Genomic DNA, 11,208 nt, shown 5'->3' on the forward strand with positions numbered 1-11,208 from the left:
AGCTCCCTAAAATTTAAAAATATTAAATGCAAAATTCTGCAAGAATTATTGAGGGGGAAAAGAGTAGTCTAGTTGCAAAACCGCCCTTTATACCTCAGAATTTCAGTGCAAAGTCAACCCCAGTAGTTTGCATGCATTTCAGAAAGAACTTTGGGATTAAGAATACAGTTTTTGAGGCGGGGGCACATTTTGTAAAATCAGCAGCGCAAAAACCTAAAGTTTTCGGACATAAAGGGAAGTCAAATTATTCAGCACTTCTGGACTGCGCATGCGCAACGCTTGCCGCCAGTAGCTTTTCCCGCCCTTTTCCCGCTCGTGGTCTCCAAGTACCGCCTCTTCCGCATGCGTAGAAATAACAGACGCTGCTGAAACGAGCTTCTCTATAACTTCGCAGCGTCCTCGTAACGCATGCGCATGACACGGCCGAGTGGGCCATACCACTCCTGGGTTTCTATAAGGGGGGGGAGCCGTACTGTAGACTTCCAATTACTTCCTTTCGCGAGGGAAGAGAATATGAGCAACTTCGAAATGGAAATAATAGTGGAAGAATTTTGAACTATGCCTACTCCGGAGCACATTTTTTTCCATGGCGATGACAAAAGCCTTGAGTGACAAGTCACGGCGTCTCCCCGCTAAGCGATTTGGCGTGGCTCGTTCTGGGACCGCGGCTTCGGTCCGCAATTGCTGAGGGAAAAGAGGGCGCCGCCATTTTGTCGACAGCGAGGAGAGTTGGAGGCCTCAGCCGGGAGCTTGCCCAAGGTCCTCTCGCGGCCTAGTCGCAACCGATTCTTTCCTGTCCTGCCTAGGCTTCGCGCCAACGGTGAGTCCGACAGTGGGAGGACGAGTCGGGTCGGCAGGCCCGGGCCCTCACGCTGAGGCCGCGGTGACTGAAACCCCGCCGAGCCGCGGTTGCGCGTATGGGCCTTTCTCCCGCGCGCTCCCCGACCCCACGCAGGAGGGAATAAGGCGCCCTTCCCCAGCTGTGAAGCTTCCATATTTAAGGGACTACGATTTCCACCATTTAGCCGGCGAGGCCTTCTTTTGGCGCTGGCACCCGTTGCGGCCCCCCACCTTTCGCAGCCAATTCGTGAGGTGTGGATAGACGCTGAGAGAAATGGAGGTTGCTGGGACTTGTAGTTCAGAGTAAAAAGTGTCGGATCAGAGCAAAACCAGGCTGCCCTGGTACTCCTTATTTCCAAGTACATGCAATCCTCGACTTACGACCGCCATAGAGCCCGACATTTCTGTGGTCGAGTGAGAGACATTTGTCAAGCGAGTTTTGCCCCGTTTTACTTGCCACAAGTTATTAAGCGAATCACTGCAGTCGATAAGTTAGTAACATATTAGGAATATATGGTACAAATGGCTAGAAAATAGACGCAAGGATTATAAAGGTTACTTAAGAGTCATATTAAAGTGGAAAGGTGTTACAAATAATTATGAGTATTGATATAATTTAAATATAAAAGTTATTTATATATATGCATGAATATTTATAGAATATATAGGACAGCGATGTGTACAACTGGAAAGAAAGAAAATTGAAATAACCATTATGTAAAGATGAGCGATACCGATACTGAAACGCTGTAAAGAATGAGAGTGTAGTGTAAATGATGAAATATAAGTGATAAAAATATTTTTTTTTAAAAGATAAGTTAGTAACCCGGTTGTTAAGTGAATCGAGCTTCCCCATTGACTTTGCTTGTCAGAAGGTCGTAAAAAGAGGAGACACTGCAATGGTCATAAACATGAACCAGTTGCCAAGCATCTTAATTTTGATCTCACGGTCATGGGGATACTGCAACAATCTTAAACTATGAAAAAATGGTCCTGTCACTTTTTTCAGTGCGGTTGTAATTTTGAATGGTCACTAAATGAACTGTGCCATTGTAACTTTGAATGGAAACTAAATGAACTGTTGTAAGTCGAGGACTACCTGTGTCTTTTCCTCCTCCCTCTGATTTTGAAAACCTACCGTAAATAAAGGTCGGACTAAGAACTTGGATGGGGGACCACTAGGAAATCCTAGATCTGTCACTTCAGCTGAGAAGTAAAAAAAAAAGAAGTGGGGTGGGGGGAATCCCTAAAGAAGGCAGTAAGCAAATCACTATTCTGCCAAGAAAACTTCGTGGATGTTACCATGGAGCCATGAGAAGTCAAGGAAACTATTTCTGAAAACTGCCAATGAGTTACCTCTTTTGATAGACCAATTGGAAAAAAGAGGAATTTTGTGCGTAATTATTTCAAAAAACAATCTGGTTTCCAGGGTAACATTTATAGAGCGGCGCTCTTAGAGTGGCTAAATTTGTACCTTTTTATGTCATCATAGTGTGTGTTTAGAGTTGTAAATAAACAAAAATAGCACCTTGCAGGAAAATCCATTTGCAACAGAAATTGATTGTAACTTTGAATTTCTGTTAGATCCAGCAATTTTTATTGGCAATTGTTCAAAGGTTGTGCATTTGCCATCCAGTAAGAAATGTGTAAGTGGACTGTTAGGGGCTACCAGCTGGAGGGGGAAATTAGTTATGACATCCCAGAATGATACATGAGTCAATTCAAGAAAATACATGCTATGATACAGATAGTCCTCAACTTAGGACCACAATTGAGCCCAAGATTTATGTTGCTAAGTGAGAAATTTGTTGAGTTTTGCCCCTTTTTATGACTGTTCTGATCACATTTGTTCAGTGAATCACTGCAGTTGTTAAATTAGTAATGAGATTGTTAAGTGAATCTGGCTTCCCCATTGCCTTTGTCAGAAGGTCGCAAAAGGTGATCACATGACCCTGGGACATGGCAACTGTCATAAATATGAGTCAGTTGTTGAGCATCTGAATGAAAATCACATGACCATAGGGATGCAGCAAAGGTCATAACAGTGAGAAAGGGTCATAAGTCACTTTTTTCATTGCTGCTGTAACTTTGAACGGTCACTAAATGAACTGTTGTAAGTTGAGGACTACCTGTATATCATCTTCATTCCATTGATACTGTTAGTGACAATTTTATTCTAAAGCAGTCTTCCTTGGAACAAATGAGACGTAAATCCCTTTTGTGGTAGTGTTTGAACTATAGTACCAATATAAATGTCATATTCCACTTTCTATTTATGATGTTGTTGCTAATGAAACGCTTAATAATGGGAAATAGGGTTTTAATGCATATCCCCCAAAGAGTGGATATGTTTCTTCATGTTTGGTTTTAAAATATATTTTAGAATCAGAAACAGTTTCATCACAAGTAGTCCTCCATTTACAACAGTTCATTTAGTGACCATTCAAAGGTATAATAGCATTGGAAAAAGTGACATGATGTTTTTTCACACAATGACTGTTTCAGCATCCCCCATGGTCATCTGATCAAAATTCAGATGCTTGACAACTGACTCATTTATAACAGTTGCAGTGTCCGGGGTCATAAACCTGACAAGCAAAATCAATGGGGAAGCCAGATATACTTAACTGTGTTACTAACTTAACAATTGCAGTGATTCACTTAACAATTGTGGCAAGAAAGGTTGTAATATGGGGCAAAACTCATTTAACAACTGTCTTGCTTAGCAACAGAAATTTTGGGTCAATTGCTGTCATGTCGAAGACTACTTGTATGCTATTCCTCATTTTATGTATACTATTCCTTTTGTAGCATTGCATGTTAAAAGTTTATTTCTTTAAAGATTTTGTATTTAATTTTTCAGCATACTTACTACTGCGGTAGCTTATAGATAGTTAAAAACAAGATGGGTGTTGTTTTAATTATACATTTATTCATATGCATACACACCTCATTCTCTTCTCTTTGAGGGTAAGCAACATTATTAGCTTGTAATGTAAAAATACAAGATAAAGTAGAATAAACAAATCATAATACTTTATGATTTTGTGTAAGAGAAAGGGGTCGATTTTGCTTTTGCAATGTAAACAAAAGTTGCTGTTTGTTTTAACGTGTTCAGTTGAACAGGGAAGCCAAAAGATGCCCTATAGTCAAAAATTGCTGGTGTCTTGCCTCGCTGGTGGAATTAATTTGCTAATCACCCTGTTCCTTTTTTTAATAGCTGGCTGATGGATGCCAGTTTGGCAAGATTGCAGGGACAGTAGCTGCTTTATAATTTAGAATGTGCATGTAAATATCAACTATAAAATTTATGAGCGTCTGAATGACTACTGTTGGAATTATAATGGTAGTTGTTACCATATCATTAAATGGAATATTTTTGTATGTCAAAAGTATCTGAATGTTAAAAATAAAATACTGAGGCGGACTCAGTTTAATATTGTCCATTCTGATTGTAGGTGGATCTTTAGGTTCCAATCTATCATTTTTCAATTCAAGTTTTGTCCTATAAACAGTATTTAGATTCTGCCATTAGCCGAACCACTGATTACTTCTTTTATAAATTGCATGTTGCTTTTTTATTCATCTGTTCCTTTTCACCCTTCAGTAACATCACGGCGGAGATGTCGGAATACATCCGAGTAACGGAAGATGAGAATGAGGAACCCATTGAGATCCCTTCAGAGGATGATGGGACTGTATTACTCTCCACGGTTACTGCGCAGTTCCCAGGAGCCTGTGGCCTCCGTTACAGAAACCCCGTGTCTCAGTGTATGAGAGGAGTCCGATTAGTGGAAGGAATTCTTCATGCACCAGATAATGGCTGGGGAAATTTGGTATATGTGGTGAATTATCCCAAAGGTGTGTGTTTAAAGCTATTCTTCCTTTTCTTTTAAAAAAATTCTTACAACTATAATAATATATAGCTGGAAATTAAACCAGTTCATAAAACATTTTTTCAGCCATGTGTGGAAACAACTGAATTATTTTAACCTGTTATTCTTTTAAATAATTGGGGAGGGAAACCACAAATACAGTACTAGTATTCTGTCTAACAACATATGCATTCATATTATGAGGTGTTACATACATGGTTATTTAGTAAGGCCCCACTTACTGACATCTAGCTAAATACATATTACAGATGGCATGTGCATAAAAGCTTATTTCCAAATTATTATGCATATTGAACATTATGTTGAATGTATTCAGTTTCATGTTGAGTATACCTTTGTCTGGAGTAACAGTTGAGGTATGCACAGCTCTAACGTTAACTTATGTAATAACTTTGGGAAGGTCTCAATAGTCAAAAAATGCCAAATCCAGTCTAAGCCTTTGACTGCACAAACAATCGTAGTTGGTTAAAGTATAGACTGCCCAGCTTCCAGCAACTTTGGGAGTCTTATGTTGCAATTAAAGTAATCTATGTTTGTGTCCATGGCTGTTTCTTAGACAACAAGAGGAAAATGGATGAAACAGATGCTTCATCAGCCGTTAAAGTGAAACGAGCAGTTCAGAAAACCTCTGATCTGATAGTTTTGGGTCTTCCGTGGAAGACAACAGAGCAAGATCTGAAAGAATATTTCAGCACGTTTGGAGAAGTTCTCATGGTGCAGGTATTTGGCACTAGTTCTTCAAGTCGCACGGCGGCTCTTACAGTAGAATGAAAATTTAGTTTAGCTGGAGAAGGACTCAGACAGAGCCACCTCTCAGCAGGGAAGACCTGCCTCTCCTCCCTCTAGGCCAAATGGAGAGGGTCATTTGAGGGAGAAGGAAGCTGATCTTGTTGCAGCTTTTCATCAGAGACCGTAACGCAGAATGAAAGCTTCAGCTAAGAGACAACATTAGTATTTTTCTATTACATATTTCAAATTAACTTCAGAAGTAAGGTGAATACGGTGACCTTATGCTATTCTGGCCCTATAATTTCTTTTTCTAAACCTAGGTTAAGAAGGACATCAAAACTGGCCACTCAAAGGGGTTTGGTTTTGTACGATTTACCGACTATGAAACCCAAGTAAAAGTCATGTCTCAGCGTCACATGATTGATGGAAGATGGTGCGACTGCAAGCTCCCCAATTCTAAGGTACATGTTGGCATTTGTGGGCTTTATGAATCAAATTGGGCCCAGAGATTCTGTTCTCTGAAGCAGCAGAACAGAGTGGTCTGGGTGTTCCTATGACTTGACAGGGTTTTTCAGGTGGAGCGAAGCACTTCTTAGTTTTCCAATTTCCAATTCCTTGTCATCACTTGAACTTTAGAAGAGACAATTTCAGAATTTGAAATTTTTCTTCGGCTAGTTGCTGCATGTGGGGTGGGGAACCTTTATTGCTTATGGCTTCTGTAATTCTTCCCTTTATATTAATATAAATCTTCTGCATTGGTACCAGCAAAGTCCAGATGAACCTTTGCGTAGCAGGAAGGTGTTTGTTGGGCGTTGCACTGAAGACATGACTGCAGATGAGCTCCGTCAGTTTTTTTCACAATATGGAGAAGTCGTTGATGTCTTCATTCCCAAACCATTCAGAGCTTTTGCCTTCGTTACGTTTGCTGATGATCAGGTATTCACCCAGTGCCCTCTTTGCCCCTGGGGAGCGTGCACTGTTTCCTTAAGCAGTTTTCATAACATTCCCATTTAATTCTGCTGTGTGTTCAACATAAATGCAGCTGGCTTTTGAATTATGAGACATACAAATTGCATATATCCTGTTAATACTTCATTCCTGTCAGCTCCACAATCATTTTAAGGGAGGTTTTCATTCAGGAAAGCTTGATCTAAAGTAACTCAGTATTACTGTGTAATTAGATGCTTCCATTTCATTGCCGCTGTTTAAATAACAACAGGCACAAAGCAAACCTTGTAAATAAGCTGGCTGTTAATCATTTTTGCCCTTGAGAAAGAATGAAGGAAAAACAGCTCTTAACTCTTGTTTGTCTGGGAAGCTGATTAATCTTGCCACAGACTTCTGGGCCTTCATACATTTGTATGAAGCAGGATTCAATTTCCAAATCAGCTGCCTAAGAACCATAATTGGGGTAATTTTGTGGGATGGGCTTCCTTTTAGAAAGCTTTTATGGGGAAATGGGTTTATTGCAATGGTGGGTTCCGGATCCCGTTCCAACCAGCACGGTTGGAACAGGCCTGGCGCCACCAACATGGATGTGCATGGTGCACGCATACGTTGTAGCTGCCAGCGATGCTTCCGCAAGCCTCTGTGATGCTGCTCAGCAGAGCGTCGCGCAGGTGCTGTGTGCGGAAGTGCCGAAGGCTTTAAAGGACAGGTAAGGAGCCTGGGCGGGCAGATGGGCTCTCCAGAGCACTGTACCGGAACGCTACCCGGTATTCCGGGTTGCAGGCGGTATGTTATACTGGGGCATAACATACCGCCTGCAACCCACCACTGATTTCTTGTTTCAGAATGAGTATGAAGTACAATGCAAGTTAAATTAGTATTGCCCAGTCCTGTTTATTCGTTTGTTTTAATAAGAAAAGGAGCGTAGTTCTCCACTGTTGTGAGGGAATTCTAATACTTGGCTAGGTAATCATGAATGCTTCAAACAAGCCTATATATTCATTGCTGCTCTTATAGCTCTTTTTGTGCATTTGTTGTCTCTCTTCCTTTGCTCCTTGGGTGACTAAACCCTTGCTCCTTGTTCCTTACAGGTCGCCCAGTCCCTTTGTGGTGAGGACTTGATCATAAAAGGAATCAGCGTCCATATATCCAATGCTGAACCTAAGCATAATAGCAGTAGACAACTAGAAAGAGGTGGAAGATTTGGTGGTAATCCAGGAGGCTTTGGGAATCAGGGTGGATTTCCTAACCGGGGGGGAGGCGGGGGAGGTGGCGGACTGGGTAACAGCCAGGGCAGTAACATGGGAGGTGGGATGAACTTTGGGGCCTTCAGCATCAATCCCGCCATGATGGCGGCGGCTCAGGCCGCGCTGCAGAGCAGCTGGGGGATGATGGGCATGCTTGCTAGCCAGCAAAACCAGTCTGGGCCGTCAGGGAACAACCAGCCACAGGGAAACATGCAGAGGGAGCAGCAGAGCCAAGGGTTTAGCTCCGGGAGCAATTCCTACGGAAGCTCGAACTCTGGCCCAGCGATAGGGTGGGGCTCCTCCAACACGGGCTCCAGCAGTGGGTTTAATGGCGGGTTTGGTTCAAGTATGGATTCCAAATCATCAGGATGGGGGATGTAAGGCAGGCTGACTCTGATGGGAAATCATTTTTTTTTTCTAGAGCTTCCGGTAAGTATAATCTAAAATGCATATTACTAAAAGGAAAAAAAAAAAACCAACCCCAAATCAATTTGTTCAGTGTGTAGTATATTTCGATAGTATTTTTGACACTTTTTTTCTTTTGTAAGGGGGAAAAAAAGATTAAATGAAGTTTTATAGGTTTTGTTACCATGAGTTGGAATACATGAGTTGGGATTATTGAGTGGCTGAAAGTGAACTGTTTCCCTGACTGGTAAACGGGTGTGCTGCAGTTTAAATAGGAATTTGTAAAGATTGGATTCCTTGTTTTCCTAGTCAGCTGAGATCTTTGCATGTTTCAAAAAAAATGGAAGCCATTTTTCAGAAACTGCATCCTATCCTTATTAATTTTTTTTAATTTAATTTGATCCCCCCCGCCATAAGAATTTTTCTCTCTTTCTCTCCTTCCCCCTCCCCCAAATGTCCTGTGTGGAGAATGCAATGTTGGTGTCGGCTTTTTTTCCTTTTAACACTGTCTCCCTTCTCATACTAAAGTACAGTATGGAGACCTCATTTAGTTCTTGCAGTTCATCTCATTTCAAATGTGTCTGGAAGAAGCACTTCATTGAAAACAGTGCAGTTTAAAAAAAATACACAAACACAAAACACCTATATATAAAAAAAAATATCTGCTTTAGGAATACTCCTGTCTCCATGCTTTCCTCATCCAAGACTCCTTCATCACACTGCACATGCTACGTCTTAAAGATGGTGGGTGTTCCATTTTATCCGCTCCTCTTTTTATTTCATGGAGTCGTACTCAACGCTGTGAACGCAAGGCTGTGAGATGGAAACCAGAAGGCTTGTTTGAACTTCTGAAAACCTTGTGTGGGATTGGATTTGTGGTGCCAAGGCATGTGAGGGCTTGGTATGTGCGAGAAAAAGAAGGAGGCGCATGCGGAGAGAGACTTGGTGGTGCATTATGGGATTTTTTTTTTATTAAAAAAAAACATTTTTTTTCCTTGACGCAATGTCCCTCGATCCTGTGGCTTTGGTGAGAGAGTGTGCGGAGAGCGATGGGAGCAGACGTACGAATGTTTTCCTTGCATTCAAAAACGGACATCTTGATCTGGAAGAACTTAAAAAAGGGGGCGGGAGGAGGGCTTTTTACTTAGTTAAACCAAATTAGTTGGATGTGTTAAGTGAAACGAATATCTGTATATATTTTTTTCTCCTTTATGTCAACTCTGCTGTGAATGCTGTATGGTGTGTGTTATTTTGTTCAATGATCCTGTAAGTGTGGTAACGTGAACCGAAGGTGGGGATTTTTCTGATGGGAACATCCAGTTTGTAGTGTGCTTTCTGCGTGTGTGCTTTTTTTTTCTTCTTCCCCACACCCCCCCCCCCCCCCCAGCAAAGCTCACTTGCAAAGCTCAGGTGTTCCCTTGCGGGTGGAAGTTTTTCTGTCTGTAAGATATTCATATGAATGCTGTTTGCTGAAGTTCTGTGTTTGGATGCTTTTTTATAAGATTTGTCAATGTAGGAAATTCTTAAATAAAACTGATTTAAGTAATACGTGTGTGTGTTTGACAGCCCCCCCCCTGAGCAAAAGAGCTCCTTAAAAGTATCATTTAAGATAAGAATTACGTTTTTTAAAAATGTTTTTTTAGGTTTGCCTGCCTTATGTAGCAGAAACTCCAAAACTAAGACCCAGCCTTATATTTATAGCCTTTGTGATAAACTTATCTGAAATGCAATTCTGTTACATGAAGTTCCCCATCCCTAGTCAGCAGGCATTGGTAATTTCCTGGGTGTAAGCAAAAATCTCAAATAAGTCTATGTTCTCAGGGCATTCAGCCTTGATGGGAATAGGATGCTAAAAACCTCCGTTTCAATGTGGTGAACAGACAAAATATTGGCAAACATTTGGCTCTCAGTGAGTTATACAGTAACAGACCGTTTACTGTCCCTTGCTTGATATAAACCTACAACTTTCATTTGCTACCTAATGGGAGCCGTCAATTTGGTCCCAAATAAATTTATACACTTTAAAATCTCCTGTAGCTCCACTGATTTTCTTTGCATTTCAGCTGAAAATCCTATTTCCTTTTAAAGGATATTAGTGTAGTAGGTGGACTCTTAAAATTATTTGCTGGGTGCTTATGGTGGCGTTGTTGTTCGATACTGATACTGGTTTATTACACCAGAAGATGGTTCTTGGTGTAAAACAGATCTGTGAATATTCCGGAGGACATAATAGTCTTACATTGCATAATCTTTACTTCACCTAAATCCGATCCATTGCCAAAATCTACCATCTGAATTTTGCATTTTAGCACTTGCATTAACACCAGCTACTGCTGCTGAGTAACACTTAATATGGTTTTCTCGGACCTCCCAAGGCTAAACTGTGTCATCCCAGGAAGAATCATGAGGGTAAGTTTGATACCTCACTAGCATGGTTTCAGTAATTTATTTTGGCTTGTATTTATAAAACCCAAGGGCCACTTCTGGATAGAAAGGGGGACCCATGCTGTGATCATTTTAATGCTGCTTCAAGCAGTAAGGGCTCTAACGTCCCTTCCCTCCAATCCCTAAGCATCTTAGAATTGTTTTCAAACATGATTCATATCATTAATTTTTTCGTTAGTGTTGAAAGTGAGTTAATAAACAGAATTCTCATAACTTGATTGTCTGGAGTCTTGTTTTTAACTTTCTGCAGCCCTTGTACGTATTGTGCTAAATGCAATTTAAAGAGGGGAATAAGGAACACAGTCGGTTTGCCACCGCTAGAAGGATTATCTTGCTAATGAGCTTCATTTAGTAATAAGCAGCATTGTAATTTAACAGAGGCCCAATGTGAGCAAATGTGTGTTTCAGCTGCTTGCTGAGCATCTCTTAATTACGGAGACTTTGCTACTCAAATGGACGTGATGGTGACAATTCCTTTTTCCAGTCCAGATTTGTGTGGGCGTGAATTAAATCTTGGCGCATTTTGGTCTCAGCAGTTGAGACCAAAGTCTTACAGCTGAATGAGCAGGGCCTCTGGGGCTCTTGCTCAGCTCCTATGGGCTACATAACGCCTGACACTCTTTCTCTCTCCCTCCCGACCCACCAATTGTCAGCAGTGCCTGTTTATAAAAAGAGAATGCTACTACCTCCAACTCTTT

At 41.1% G+C, this 11,208-nt stretch overlaps 1 protein-coding gene across 1 annotated transcript; it reads left to right on the plus strand.

Annotated features, from left to right (window-relative positions):
• The first annotated feature begins 493 nt into the window (after positions 1 to 493).
• TARDBP (TAR DNA binding protein) lies at positions 494 to 10,723 on the plus strand. Its single transcript, XM_032231995.1, has 6 exons — positions 494 to 820; positions 4,448 to 4,701; positions 5,293 to 5,456; positions 5,786 to 5,926; positions 6,231 to 6,401; positions 7,505 to 10,723. The coding sequence occupies exons 2-6, from the start codon at positions 4,464 to 4,466 to the stop codon at positions 8,039 to 8,041; spliced, it is 1,251 nt and encodes a 416-aa protein (XP_032087886.1). The 5' UTR covers positions 494 to 820; positions 4,448 to 4,463; the 3' UTR covers positions 8,042 to 10,723.
• The last annotated feature ends 485 nt before the right edge of the window (positions 10,724 to 11,208 follow it).

The sequence above is a fragment of the Thamnophis elegans genome, chromosome 15, assembly GCF_009769535.1.
Source record: "Thamnophis elegans isolate rThaEle1 chromosome 15, rThaEle1.pri, whole genome shotgun sequence".
Taxonomy (NCBI): domain Eukaryota; kingdom Metazoa; phylum Chordata; class Lepidosauria; order Squamata; family Colubridae; genus Thamnophis; species Thamnophis elegans.

Excerpts from the sequence above, each read along its gene's own strand:
- TARDBP (XM_032231995.1), top strand. The coding sequence starts at position 4,464 with ATGTCGGAATACATCCGAGTAACGGAAGATGAGAATGAGGAACCCATT. Across the intron at positions 4,702-5,292 it reads TGTGGTGAATTATCCCAAAG|ACAACAAGAGGAAAATGGAT; the intron begins GTGTGTGTTTAA and ends GCTGTTTCTTAG. Across the intron at positions 5,927-6,230 it reads GCAAGCTCCCCAATTCTAAG|CAAAGTCCAGATGAACCTTT; the intron begins GTACATGTTGGC and ends CATTGGTACCAG.